The 15,501-nt window shown below is 39.5% G+C and overlaps 1 protein-coding gene across 1 annotated transcript; it reads right to left on the reverse strand.

Annotated features, from left to right (window-relative positions):
- Nucleotides 1-378: 378 nt before the first annotated feature.
- frk (fyn-related Src family tyrosine kinase) lies at nucleotides 379-11,820 on the reverse strand. The gene is made up of 8 exons (XM_046372980.1): nucleotides 11,072-11,820; nucleotides 8,890-9,011; nucleotides 6,459-6,622; nucleotides 6,156-6,324; nucleotides 5,019-5,177; nucleotides 3,587-3,768; nucleotides 2,413-2,578; nucleotides 379-2,290 (listed from the first exon to the last, which is right to left on the reverse strand). Exons 1-8 carry the CDS (start codon nucleotides 11,464-11,466, stop codon nucleotides 2,082-2,084), a joined length of 1,566 nt encoding a protein of 521 aa, XP_046228936.1. The 5' UTR covers nucleotides 11,467-11,820; the 3' UTR covers nucleotides 379-2,081.
- Nucleotides 11,821-15,501: the final 3,681 nt, after the last annotated feature.

Raw genomic sequence — 15,501 nt, forward strand, 5'->3', positions numbered from 1 at the left:
AATGAACTGACGAGAGCCAAACTTCGGTGACTCAAACAAACACAGCGCTCCAGTGTTTTTCAGGACGTTATTGAGCTTCTCGTCAGCCAGACAGACATGAACTTCAGTTAGCAAGGCTTTACACATTGAGAGCAAAACACCAGGCCAGTGAAAGGATAATGGTAAGAGGTGTAAGTGCAGAGTAGTCTCGAAAATAGGCAACCTATTGAAACCCAAAGGTGAAAGGATGAGTTTATGTGATTGTGTCCTCCTCATCTAATGTACTCCTCACACTCGTTTACTTGTCTTATGGATTTCTTGCTTGATAATGCTGATCTTGGTTTAAAGACTTTTACAGCAGCAGTTTACTTCCAAACCAAAACTATATTCCAACCGAGATCACGGTAAATAAAAGTCATTTAATTAGGTTGTGCTTAAATGATAATCATGTCAAAATACAGCAATGATAATATAAACACTGCCATGGTTATAAATGTACATTTAACAAGATTTGTTCACATTAAAAATATACAAAAATCATCAGAGTATGAGAAAATGCAGCAGGTCCAACAACTTAAGTATATCTGTAAGGCGTATATCAGGCCACCTTTTAAGTGTTGTGGCCACAGAAGAACAGCTCTGCAGCTTATAATAAAAACATTTAAAAAATGGAGGGATTAAGTCCAGTGTCACACTATTCAGTCAGTGAGCCATTATGCTGCAAGTCCCACAGGGGAAGACTAACAAAATGATGCATTCATCTAGAGCAGTACAGTGGAGATCTGTAGGTAAAGTGATACAATGAGGCTACCAGATGTAGACCAGATATATGATATGTATATATGAGTCTCAGAAAAAAAAAACAAAAAAAACAAAAAACACATGGACAGCCAGAACTGTGTGGCCCAGCAAGTATAAAGGAGAAAAAACTTGTTCAAAATAATCATTTGTGCTTTCAAATTGCTTCATTTGTGAGCCCAACTTAACATAATAAACTATCTCTACTATATGGTTCTCACATATGTACACGTACCTCCATCCAAAAATAAAAACTAAACTACATTAAACAAATGGCTCATTTACAGTCAAATACAACCCAACAGCTTCCACGGTTTACTTTTGCACTATATTATCACTTGGCTACACAGTGGTCTATGTGCACCTAACTGACAGCAAGCAATGACCGCCACTTCAAGTATCTGATACATGTTGATATCACATCGTCAGTGTTCAGAGACAAACTGGGTTATCCGTGAACACAGTTGCTGTTTTTTCTTTTTTTTTTCCTTCTGTGACACCTGCAGGCCTCTGCACAAACCTGACTGTGCTCTTTTGTTTTTAGCTCTCTAGTAGCAGATTTGCAGCAGAAGCAACTACCCTGAAGTGAAACAATTTGATTATGTCATGGAAGGCATGGACTTGACTCTACAGTGAAATAGTTTTGTTGGAAGAGAAGCAGTAGTTTCTTAACAAGGATATGACCTTATTGTGTTTTCATTTAGTGGGCCCTTCTGGCTGTTGGGAGTCAGACTGTCACCTACCTTTAAATCATGTATTACTTCAGACTGCGATATGTTCCAGTCACGAATGAGTTCAGATGGTAGTACCTACCACTCACTCAGTCTCAAAACAGATTGCAACTTGCAAGTGAACATGACTAGAAAAATCGTCTCAGGTACATCCTGGTAATAGCTGGGCAGGTAGCCAAAGGAAGGAATGTGTGCTATGCTGAGCGCAAGAAGAACCGGTTCATCGAGATGTCAGCTTTAACAGTTTTCCGTCTCTTCTATGAGGTCAGCTAGATGTGTAATGGAGCCTGTCTGAAAGTGCATTTAGTTGTCAAACAAAGCAAGGCTGGGACTGTTGCAACCGACTGTTGCTGTAATAAAAGTTTCTTTACTGCATGTCAGTTACAAGCAGTTTTCTATCACATGCAGATTAAACACTTCAGATTTCTCATTTGGTCATTATGGGTGGAATTTTAAATTACTTCATCAAAACATCAGTGAACGCTCATATTTGGAATCAGGTGATTCTGATCTTGAGTCACTGCAGAGAAAATATTTTTTTGTCCCTTTCTTTCCACTTGTCTGGCTGGTGCACTAATAACGCGCGGCATCGTCATAAGAGGTTACGTCCAGGTCAAAGAAGTCCTCCAGCTTCCACTGCAGAGTCTCAAACGTGGGCCGCTCCTGTTCGTTCTCCCTCCAGCAGTCCAACATAATGTTATACATGACTTTGGGGCAGTTAGGGGGGCATGGCATCCTGTACCCCTGGAGAATCTTCTGGACCACTTGGTTGTTCGACATACCTGAAAGAATCACGAGAACATCAGAACTATCATAGGACAATGACACTTTCTGAATACATCACTTTATGTAAATCTCTATATCATTTCTAAGAGGTTTATGACAAGGTTGATGAAAGGCTCACCCGGGTAAGGTGTCTGTCCAAATGTTATGATCTCATACAGCAAAATTCCAAAGGACCAGATGTCAGATTTGATGCTGAACCTGCTGTCATGGATGGCCTCTGGAGCAGTCCACTTCACTGGGAATTTAGTTCCCTCTTTGGCCTCATACACATTTTCATTCTCTTTCTAGAAACAAAACGAGGCACATAACACAAATCTTTACTTTCAGTCAGTCAGCTTTGGTGTAAAGATCCAAACTATGGCAACAAAACAGGAATTTGTTGGAGTATTTGGTATATTGGGGCATCACTGTTGTCAACAGTATTTGTTAGGCTGGATAAAGTGTCACAACATGCCTGTTAAAGGCATGACAAAATGGAACATAAACCATTTCAAAGATAAGTTAAAACACTTAAAACACAAGTAACTGAATGATGCTCATGACGGAGTACAAAAAGACATGGGACGTGTCCATCAGTGACATCAGTAGTGTGTTGTGTGCATCAGGGAAAAAAACGGTATGTTGTAAGGAACATAAAATAAATAAAAGGGACAAGAGAAGGAATTAATGCTCCCACATAACCAGAGGGGAGCCTGCAGGGAGGGACACAGACATTTTATAAGCTACTAACACCAGGACCAAGGGCCTCTTCCATAAAGCCAGCTGAGAAAAGTGGGGATTCCGCCACTTTAACTTGCTGAAATGCACCTTACAAATCAGTCCGGTTAAAGCAGCTTTATTAAAGTCAGTTTAAGGTCAAGCAATCCGACTAATTCAACACAGGTTGAAGTAGTTAAGTGTGTCTGATTAAGCAACAATTGAGGCTTAGCATGACAGTTAGCCTACTCTCGACAGTCTCCACATAAGTTGCCATGGTAACTGGTCTTGAAAAAAATTCAGTTTGCTTTATGGAACTGAATCAAGTGGAAAATTAGTCCAAAATAAGCCTGCCTTAGTTGGTAAACTGTAACTTTATTGAACAGGTCCCAGGTCATCCTGTCCAGATTCATTCTCACGAACAACAGTAGCATGTATAATTAGTGAAGAATATGGGCTTGCTTTAGTTTCACTTCAAGAAAGCTGTTCATTTGCCAAAGTTTCTTTTGTATATACAGTTATATCTTTACGATCAGTGAGAAGCAGCGACACCTGCTACATACAGTATACAGTACCGTTTTAAATGTCAAACCCACCATGAAAACCCTGGCAAGGCCAAAGTCTGCCACCTTGCAGGTGTTGTTCTCGCCCACCAGGACATTCCGGGCTGCCAGGTCTCTGTGGATGTAGTTTTGCAACTCCAGAAAAGCCATGCCTGCTGCCACCTGGGCAGCCATCTCAGTCTGGTCAGAAATACGCAGGGTGTTGCCCTTGTCATCTGCAGTCAAGGGAAAGAGGCGCGTTCAGTTACAGTCCTATCGTGTTTGAGGCATCTCATAGGTAGAAGACAAAGACAGGGGATGTATATATACTGCCTATTGATCTGGAAGAATTGTATTCCAATATATATAATCACAAATTACATTGTGATAAATGCTTTGAATCTTATTTCATGTGTAGTGTTTTGTGGTATTGTGTTGGCAATTCTTTTTGACACAGTAAACAGCCAGAAGACCGCACTCATACCCAGGTAGAAAAGTTACGATCCTGAGTAATATCCTGTGTAGACTCTCAATGTATAGCACATAATATATACAGCCTACACGACTAGTGAAATGTCTCATTTTAACTACCTACCTATATAATATATTTGGCCATATAGAAAAGTGAGAAAATGTTAAAGCTGTAGTCACACTGTTACTCTCCCCGTCTCACTCACAGTGCCCCCGAGTGATCTAAAGTTTGGTTGTTTGCTTGTCTTGTGATGGGTCAACACAGTCCCATTGTACAACAGTGTTTACTGACCTGCTGTAATTGGATGACTTTGTTTGATGGTATCGCTAACAGACTGAAGAAAGATTGCAATATTTAAGGTATTCCTTCAGCTAAGAATCTGAACCACTCATTAGGAGTATCATCAGGAAAAGAGACAATGAAAGGGCAGCACTGTTCAGCCATTTTACTCTGAAACTCTGAACATAACCGACCAGTTCAGGTGTGCAGCATAAGTCACCATGGTGATGCTGACCAGGTTAAAGAAGGCCACGTTCATGACCATATGGGAAACCCTGGTTTTAGGCTCAACATACCTCCTAACATATTACTCTCGCTTTGTGTTACATGCCTCCGAAGTGAACATAAGTGGATGAGAAGGTGGAGCTTGGAAGGTTTATCGATTCCTGTTTTGAAATGTCCCCATTAAAGTTCAGAAGAAAATATTTGTTTTGAAAAATATCCTTGTTTACTTGCAACTAACACGGGATATATATATCCCCCGGATACATATTGGATTATCCTCAAGACATTAGTGCTGAATGTCCAACTGAAGTCTGACAGAAGCCATTACAATAGTCACCAAAAAAAAAACCCAAAAAAAAAACAATCAAATTCAAAGGTGAGGTGAGCAGACATTGAACTTGATATGGATTTTGCACACGAGGGAATTGATTTATAAGCCACTGGACCTTTGAACTACCCTCTCTCAAGTAGCAATAGCTCATAATCACATGTGTAGTGCGGTCATCTTACTCTGAAGGTAATCCAGCAGGCTGCCATTACTCATTAGTTCTGTGATGATGTAGATGGGATCCTCCATGGTGCACACGGCATACAGCTGGATCAGCTTAGTATGCCGCAGCCTCTTCATGATTTGAGCCTCTCTCAGGAAGTCCTCAGGGTCCATGGAACCTGTGACAGGTGTTCAGTGATGGAATATTACGAGGGACACTTTGATATGTAATTGTTTTGTAGTGATTTTCTGTTGATGAATATGTATTAAATTTTTTGTTGTTACACGTTAGCTTACCATTGCAACTGCTTAACATTCTTTATACGGAATTTTACTTAATTATAAAGTGCCAATGATAGCCACATGGAATAAAAACTTGCATGAAACAAAGACTTTAGGTTTAGGTTTAGATTAAGATAATTCTACAATGCAGCTTTATGAAGCTCAGAAATATTTTTTAAAATAAAGTTTGTTATCTCCTTTAAAGAGGAGTCTGATTCTGTTATTTCCAGTTCAGAAAAGTACAATTCAACATCTTTCTCCCACATCTGCAGATTGTTTAGAATGTTGCAGCAATTGAACTATAGCCAGCAGAGATACAATACAACAATAGATACTGAATTACTGATCACATTTACTGTTGACATGACCAGTAAAATCAGTTTTACTCAAGTCTAAACTGTTTGTGTTTTCACACAGGAACTATTTTCTTTGTCTACCACTGCGCAATAGTAATCATGTATCTACTCGTGACAGAGAGGCTCGCTAAGCCAGCTAAGGTTACGTTCAGCCGAGGATTCTACGCTGTCACAAGCACAAGGCTCTCGTCCATAAATAGATGCACATTTCCTTTTCTCAGTGTAGTTTGTGAGAAAGAAAATAAGTTCCTATGTGAAACTGCTCACAAGTCTGTGAATTACTTTGAGTAACTGGGCTATGGCTTCTGGAGAAAGACACGGCTGCTGAACATTTCTTAGATGCATTTTTGGCACCCTGCCATCTAGTTCCATTATATTCAAGATATGCTGCAATCTCTAAAACTCTGTGACTGACACCAAAAGACGGATGAACGGCAACACAGGGAAGAGGAAACATATGTATTTTTGACTTTGGGGTGAACTGTGCCTTTAGTTAGAGCAAAGAAGACATCATTGTACCGGGTTTGAGGGTCTTCACTGCGACCGGTGTGGTGTCATTCCACAGACCCTCGAACACTTCTCCAAACTGTCCGGCTCCCAGCTTCCTCAGCAACTTGATGGATTTGCGGTCAATCTCCCATTGGTCCACTGTGTTGTATGACAGACCATGAGTCTGTGGAGCCTCCATCTACAGTGGCAGGAATAGTCACCGTTTACCGATATGACAATGTGAGCTTATGCTGTATAGTAGAGTGAACATAGCGACTAGAAACAAGGCAACAATAAAATGTTTAGTTCATGTCATAGTTAACAGTGCCGTACCTTTTTGCATGGTTCACCCAGACGCACGCAGAGACCTTCAGATTGTTCAGAGTAATATTCCACTAACTCTTTCAGTGTCTGAAATGTTCTGCTCCTCGTCACAAAGTAGTGACCATAATCTGTTTTTTTCAGCTTGTAATGCTTCACCTTCCCATCATCCAGCACTGAAAGACAAACCAACATGCAATGACATGCTCAGGGGGAAAGAACTGTGTCAGTAACATTTTTTGATGGTACAGTAGGCCTTGTAAGTCTTTAACTAAAATAAGCCATCATGTTTCTCATGTCATGCTTAGATGACCAGCATCAGCTATTCCAAAAGGTCTAAAGTACAAAAATGTTTTCATTTTAATACAAGGGATTTGACAAAAGTGTGGCATTAACCATTTAGGAATTCCAGCCATTTTTATACAGCCACTCTCATTTTTGGTGGCTTATAAATGATGGGACAAATAGCTGACATGCAGTTTCATGGCCAGGTATGACCTGTTCCCTCATTAGTTCATGCAGATAAAGATCTGGAGCTGGTTCTGAGTGTTACATTTGCACTTGATAGCTGTTCACTGGAACACTTAACATGAGGTCCAAAGAAATGTCTATGCAAGTGAAAGAGGCTGTTCACTTACTGAAGACAAGACTGAAGGCAGAATGAACAACAAACAAGCAACAGGCAGCTGCAGTAAAGGCCTGGCAAAACATCTCAAAGGAAGAAACTCAGCATTTGGTCATGTCAATGGGTTCCAGATTTCACCAAAAATGAGGGTGGCTGTATAAAAATGGCTATACTTCTTAGATGCTTAATGCCACACTTGTCAAACCTTCTTAATTAAAGCTGGAAATCTTCACTTTAGTCACATCTTGAGCGTTTCATTTCAAATTCAGTATGGTGGTATACAGAAGCCAAATGCCAAAAAACTTAAACTTGTCCCAATATATATATGGACCTAACTGTATTTCAGGTTACGCTTAAGTCATTTGATCCCATGTTGATATGAAAATATTAATTTGTACAAATTTTTGGTTAAGGAGCTGACTATGAATGTTCATTACAGATGTTAATACATATACAAAAATATAATATCAAAATAATTAGAAGAATTTTGCCAAGTTCTTATTTAGATTCTATAGAGAAGTCTGTAAGATCAATAAGGATATCGATGTCATTTTTCCTTTGATTGAGTTTAATTAAATCAATAAAATTAACAGGGCCTTAATATATTTTAACTTGGGTATAAATCAGTGAATTAACCTGTGGATAGTGACTGTGCAATAAATTATCTCACCAACTGAGTTTAATGAATGACAATGAAAAGAATTCAGTCGTAATGGAAAGAGCTTGAACAGGGTGGAAAGAATGATAAGAACAGCGAGAGATAAAGTTATCTCACTGTTTCTATGAGAGCAGAAAGCTTAACTTATTTAACTTGAAGACCTTGAAACATTAATCAGAGTCGATAGAGAGACCTTGTCACTAAATAATACCCAGGTTGTTTGGCAATGTGTGCTTTGTACACCGAGAGCAGAATGCCAACCATCTAACTAACAAACTAACCAGCGCTGCTTTATCCAGAGATAGTAATACTGACTAAGTGAAATAATACCTGTAATAATTTTAATGACATATTATTAAGACATTACTACACCACACAGGTTCTTCAGTAAGAGGTTTAGAGTTAATCTGGCAAGTAAAACAAATGCTGTTGGTTGATACTACGTTTGTCTATGGCTCTGTTTTAGCTGTACAAAAAAATAAGACGGTAATAAACTGACACTGGATTATTTATAATCTTTCAATTGGTATTAATGTTTGAACAGGCTTATGCAGGTGACCTTTGCTAGTGGCCAATAGCCACAGCTATGACAATTATGAGATAATTGTAGCACTAAAATATAGTCAAACAATATTGCAAAGAGACAGGAGTTATGATGTAAAAGAACAGAGTCAGCAATGCCAGAAAGAAAAATAAGAAACGTGAAAAAGTACACGTCATTTGTTACAAGTTACTTCTACATGTTTTAAAGGTAAACGTGGAGGTTTGTCTGGATCATTCCTTGATTGCTTAGTTAAAACTTGACTCCATTTGAGATAGTTTGTCTGATTCACATTCATTTTTTGTTGCATAATGTGCCACATGTATCATAGGAGGAATACCCCATCCGATTCCCCTCCTGTCAGCAAACTGATTGTTATATAACCACAATAAACTGCTCTAGCGGTTTATCGGTAAGTTACAGTGACAGGTGACCAGATGAAACACAATGCTGGACCATATAACACACCTTATAATAATGATCCAGATGGTTTGACATTTTAATTTAAAATATATATATATATATATATATTTAAAAAATATTTCTTTAATGCCAAAATGCACTTTTTCTAAAAATAACAAAAAAACAAAAAACAAACAAAGTTCTAATGTCGGCTTACCTGAGAGGGAGAGATCCCCTTTCTGACTCTCACAGTTTCTGACGAGGAAGGCACCATTTTGGTTCCCTCCAGCCAACAGCATCTTCTCTGCTTCCTGCCTCTTGGTCTCAGGAAAATACCATCTGAAATCAGAATTTAATCAAGGAATCTGAGTTGCCGGAATACAAATAATAATCTAAATGAAACCGTCAGGAGCCAGAAAAGATTGACACTGTCATTTTTTACCGTTTACATTTTTGGTCATTAATTTCGATCCTGCCACAAATAAAAACAAATACAAATAAGTATTCTCCATCAAATCCAGTGTGTTCTCTTGCTTAGGCAACAATAGTCAGAAACTACAGTACATAGGTGTTTATGTTCACATATTCACATAGGGACCAATGGGCTTGGGGCTGAGAGCAACACACAGGCTATGGAAGTTGGAAAGATACAGAATTAACACCAGTGCTATACATTAAAGTCTTTATTATTTTAGTGATCTTACATGATATATTATCCTAAATTATGTCCAATCAGCTTACCATAAACTACTAACCTATGGTGGAAGAAGTACTTCCTACTTAAGTACAGTAGCAACACTACAAGCAAAAATCCTGCATTCAACAATTACTTAACCAAAAGTATCTAACTATCATCAGCTAAATGTACTTCAAATGTTAAAAGTAAAAAGTACTTATTTTGGACAAGAGCATACCATTATATCGACAATAAATCAATGTTATTACAGCTTAATGCAGCTGTAGATGTTAACGATTGAGCTCGTTTGAACTATTTTATATGCTGCAGGTATTTTATTTCATAAAATCATCACATGATTGTAGTGTGGCTGTTCCGTGAGAGCCGCTTACTCTCAAAAGCCAGCCTTTCCTGAGCTCAGAAAAACACAGCCCTGTTTCCAGCCTCGTGACGATGCATTTTCGAGCTAACCCAAGACGGTTTTAAAGAATTTATTTAAGCTTGAGAACAACACGACATTGTTTATCTAGTCCACATGTCCTGATTAACATTATTATCACTGTTTTACAGGTCTGAGTTGTATGTTTTAAAAGGTACCCGTCAATGTTCTATAATGCTGTCCTGAATAACATTTTTTACTTACATTAACAGGCCTATTTTCTTCTTACTATTGTTCTGCATAAATGATGTCCACAGTTTTATTTTAATCTGATGCTCTCTTATTTAGTGTGACTTTGTAAAAATGTCCCTGTTTAATAAAACAAGCAATACATACATAAATAGCTAAATCAGGGCCCACAATTATTTTCTTCCCCAAAGTCTCTCTATAGCAGGTTAATCTGGTCCTGATTAAACAGAAGCTTCTGAGGCCGAGAACGGTAATTAATCAGATCTCTCAGAGGTCAATGAGGGGCAATGATCAATGTTACATTTATCACTAGAGGCCAAATTAAAGAGTTAATCCTAATGTTAAAACTCTGAAAGGTTTAACCCGACTTCATCACATTACTCTTTGCAGTCTCACATCACGTCCTTCCAGTTTGTGATTTAGTGAAACTATGACACAGATGATCTCATCAGTGGAATCAAAGCTATTCTTAGCCATGTAAATAAAACGGGAAAAACCAGAGTACAGCTGAAACTGGTTTAGCTGAGATGCCAAGCGGGCTGAGAATGCATCATCAACAGGGACTGGACATTCCTCCGACATTACTTCTTTCAAACATTCTGCTACAAACAGCACTAAAGAAAACAAATTATCCTCCTTTTTCATAGTTTTGTTATTGAAAACAGTCCCTGGACACGTTCCACATGCTATAGCATATGCACATATTGAGGCCTTTCATGGTTTAGGATATTGAAGTGGCTCCCTGCAATGCTGTTGAAAAGAAAATATTTCTGGAGCCATCTACAGTGATGTAAACAGTAAACTCATATTGTTCAACAAAAAGCCAACAAAGGCAGTTTAGTTTTTATAATGTACAGTTTTGTTTTTAAACCCGTCTTCCATGGGAATTATTAACCTGTAGGTCCACATTTCCTGGTCACAGGCAATCATTAACCGGTGTAAACCAATACCTCACTCTGTGGACATTATCCACCTACTGAGTGGAAAAACATGGCATGCCAGAACATTTTATTCCTAAAGCTGAGCCCTAAGTGTTAACATCAAATCACAGACTGGAATTGGGATTTGCAGGGATGCTAATGGACTGATACGTACGGTTCTGCGTCAATGCTCTCCACGGGCGCCACGTAGTTGGAGGGGATGTACCCCCGTTTGGTCGCCGAGACTCCAGTCACGGCTCTCGCCAGCCACCAATCACCAAAACTTTTGTCCAGAGCCTCTAAAGTGTCTCCAGCATTAAAGCTCAAGTCGTTCTCAGTGCGAGCCGAGTAATCATACTGGGCGATGTAATAAACCTCCTTCTTCTCCTCAGGGAGCGATGGTAAGGCCCTTCTGGGATTCACGTCCGACTGTGCGTTTTTAACAGCGCCCTTGTTTTCGATGACTATGTCTTTCCCGGCGCGCCTGTTCTCACCTCCAGATTGGTTCGTTTTTTTAAAACAGGCCGAAAAACTCTGCCAACACAAAGAAAATCTCTTTTGGATCTCCATGGTACAGTCGTCAATCACAGCCAGTCATTCTGTGTCAGGAATGAATACGGAAATAACGTGAGGAAGGCTTCCTCCTCGCTCATGATCTGCGTTCCGTGAAATAAAGAAGCATTTTTATAAAAGAAGAAAATATCCCAGGAGCGGACAGCAGCGGTCTTCAACCTCAGCTCACACCCAGCTAATAAAACACACTGAGGGAAGTAACTCTTCAATGTGAAGTTTCCTTCTCGGCACTTGGCAGGGAGTTTAAGGTTCACGCTCCGGTGTGACAATCACCTGCACCTGTTCAGGAACGAGGAGCGGCTCGCGATACCTTACGTCACGTGCCCTGAGGCGGCCACACTGAGGTCCTGCACCTGTGAGCTAAATGGGCTGATCGCACATAGGGAACAGGACTCGATGACATGTGGCACTGTTTACCCTCATCGTGCGTTCTGAATGATTCAGTGTGGAAGCCGATTCGTGCCAGGAAAACATGTGATCAAATAGGGAATGAGAAAAATTCAGATAATCAGGGGGCATCACAATTACACGCGACAGTAAACATGGTGTAGCCTAATAAGAGAAAATGATGTGACAGTAAATAAAGTTAAAGTAAGTTACAAATAAATACTGCAATAGAAAGTCAAAATGATGGGCAGAAACGACCTAACGTGACGGTGCAGGATGTTTATGCCTGGATGTTGTTCTTGCATTGTGTAAATACTGGCAATTAATCAAATTACAAAAAACTAAAGGGCACTCAGTGAACCCGAGGGCTTTTTGGAACCCTACGTGCCCGGGGCCCTGTCATAGTTGCCCATTTTGCCCAACAACAAGTTCTGTTTATAATTATAGATGCTAAATAAGTTGACATTGTGACTTGACTTCTTGAATTTTTCTCGTTTTTTTTAATCATTCCAGTCTTTTCATTTATATTTAATTATCTTTCACTTGTAGAAACTGGCTCCTATGTTATTATTAATAATACTTTTCTTATAATTATGAAATACCTCTAATTATAAGACACTGAAGTCATGATTAATCATGTCAAATCTGGGTCCTCATATGGAATCGAGTCTATCCGGTTCAGTATCACCAAGACCTTCTGGTGAAACCCAGCTCTGAAGTCCTCTTGGGTCATGCAAGCCTCAGTCCACACAATTAAGGGTGCAGGAAATATCTTCATCATTATAAAACATATAACAACTGGTGTTTCACTTCCAACTAAAGACTGGGGCAGATCATGTTACTATAGAATGTTTGCTTCCAACATAACACAAAAGGATATTAGCTACACATTAGATTGCCTGTGGTGTCATGTCTTTGGGATAATAGATTGGTAAGTTTTGGTCATAATCATACCTCTTTATGTTAAAGAAACCCACACTAATTCAAGTTTTGCTGTAGAGACAGGCAGTTAAGTTTTCTCGTTTTCTCTGGCGAAAAATGGATGGCGTGTTTTAACCTAAACCATTTCGATGGACAATTTTCACCTGCTAACTAAATTAGCAGACTCCCCACTGGAAGATTTGTTAGTGGGTAGTAAAAATAGTGTTGGAATGCATTTTATGGGACTGTTTTCCCTGTTTTGTAGAACAGGCGTAGAATTGGGGTACACCCTGGACTGGCTGTCAGTCAGTTGCAGGGCTGACACACAAAGACAGACAACCACACACGCACACACTCACACCTAGGAACAGTGCATGTTTTTGGGATTGTGGGAGGAAGCCGGAGTACCTGGAGAAAACCGACGCAGACACAGGGACCCTGGAACCCTCTTGTGAGGCGACAGTGCTAACCATTGCACCACCATGCCACCCAAGAACAGATGTCAATATATAAAAGTTTTTGAAAAGAATGGAACACAATGGCTCCAGAATTACATTCAGAACATGAAATCAGAAGCACAGATAGACAGAGAAAGTGTTTTGGGTTCTTTGACATCGATGTATGATGTGGGAAGAGGGATTATTAATGAAATGTAAATTAATTCTCAAATTAAATGAGACTTCTTATTCCAAGATTCCCTTCTTCAGCCTTTTTTTATTTGCTCTGTGAAACTATATCTTCACTCCAAATCAGAATGTGTCACAATGGTGCGCAGAGGGCTGAACCCCAATTCAGAGTCCAAAAAGGGCAGGCAGGCAGAGGTCCAAAATAATATTCTTTTATTTTTAAACAAAAGAACTCAAACTGGCACACACTGTGGCACAAGGATCAACAAAAAGCTGAGGCAAAAATAACAGTGTGACAAGACAAGAAAATCATGGCATGAAGACCAAAAAACAATCCAGCAAACAGTGATGGGGAAGACGAGGACTAAATAGACAACATAACGAGAGACAGGTGAAACACATGAAGGGAGGAGAAAGCAATCAGGATAACCAAAGCAAAGCTACATGAAAAAGAGAAACACAGCGGAAGTGACGCTTTCAAAATAAAACAGGACATGACAAAAATTTAGAACCTAATACATGGAAACACATAACAAGACACACATGAATGACACATGGATCAAAACACAAACCCCAAGGCATGACAGAATGAAGCATATGGGTGGTCTGAGGTCTGAGCTATCAGTGTGGATTTCACTTATCATACACTTATCAAAGTTTTTTTTTTTTTTTTTTAACTTTAATGGTTAGTAAGTCTTTGTGGATCAGTCCTGCGACTGACTGGCGACCAGTCCAGAGTGAACCCCGCCTCTCACCCGTCGTCAGCTGGGATAGGCTCCAGCTCCCCGTGACCCTGACGGATAAGCGGTATAGAAAATGGATGGAGGGAAGGATTAGTAAGTTTCAATTGAGTAGAAGCCAGACCTTCTTCCAGATGTTCTTCTTTACTGTGCACAGTTGTTTTGCAGTATGAGATCAAATATGGAACAGTAATAACATCCCTTTGAAACAGAGCTCTGATCAGCAGAGTTACTGGGAAAACAGATTTTACCTGTTGGAGTGTCCGGTGGAGATAATAAGGACAGCTGTTGGAGGTCACCCCTTGCTTGAGTTCTAAATAGCATGCAGACTCCAGAGGGAACTGCACCAAAGACTTGGGCAATATCCACAGGTGATACAGGAGGAAGAGGAGGATGAAGGAAAGCACTGGAGCCAGGTTTTCACCTGTATTAGGCTCTGATGATGATAACAAAAGTTATCAAATTTAAAGATTTATTTCAAAAATCTTCATAAAACAGAAAAACACCAATAGCTTCTGAACAAAAGAAAAAGTTTTTAAGAGGGTATACACATTGTACCAACAAACTGCCAACAACAAGCAGAAAACAAATGTCTATAATGAATGGATCAGTCAGTGCCATTAAATAACCAAATCTAATAGAATCTACTCCTTTTGATTAATAATGATGAGATATTACTGATGACAGCAGTTGACAGAACAGAATTTACTCAAAAGTGATGTTTTTATTGAGATGTTTTGGCTTCACCTTTGGGAAGCTGCCAGGTTGCCCATTTTTTAATACAGTCAGTGGTCTACAGTTTAAAACAAGGTGAGTTGTTGCACAGCCAGCAGATGGCAGCATTTTGTATCATATTCCCACAGGCCTCATTGTGGCTTCTTCCTGAGTTTCTCTTTTATCAGTGCTGGTTACACATGCGAGTCGCCGCCTGTTTGTCTCAGTGAGGTTTCATCTGTTAGAGAGACAAAATAAATTAATCAGTTTTCACTTCCATCCATTGCCGAGCATTCTGATCAGGCCAGATGACAATAGACACTTTTTATATCAGGGAAGCCATACGGAGCACATCTGGAGCTCATTATCTGTCCAGTCTTAACAAGACAACCCACAACATTTTTGTAAGGAGAGGAATGGAAAGATATTCATTTCACTCAGTGGTGTATGACACCTGAATTAGGAGTTGCTGAAAATCACAAAGTCAACCAAAGGCCACAGGCTCTCAGCCAATAATGCTTCTCAGTTACAGCTCTGCACACAGAAGGGCTCCTTCACTCAAAGTGTAAGACAAAACAGTGTTATTTTTTTCCTTTCAGAATCCAAGAAAGGAAAAGACCAAAGTGCTGTGAAAATTAATTTAT

Source organism: Scatophagus argus, chromosome 19 (assembly GCF_020382885.2).
Source record: "Scatophagus argus isolate fScaArg1 chromosome 19, fScaArg1.pri, whole genome shotgun sequence".
Taxonomy (NCBI): Eukaryota; Metazoa; Chordata; class Actinopteri; family Scatophagidae; genus Scatophagus; species Scatophagus argus.

Excerpts from the sequence above, each read along its gene's own strand:
- frk (XM_046372980.1), bottom strand. The coding sequence starts at position 11,466 with ATGGAGATCCAAAAGAGATTTTCTTTGTGTTGGCAGAGTTTTTCGGCC. Across the intron at positions 6,325-6,458 it reads TGGGTGAACCATGCAAAAAG|ATGGAGGCTCCACAGACTCA; the intron begins GTACGGCACTGT and ends CTGCCACTGTAG. Across the intron at positions 5,178-6,155 it reads AGTGAAGACCCTCAAACCCG|GTTCCATGGACCCTGAGGAC; the intron begins GTACAATGATGT and ends CACCTGTCACAG.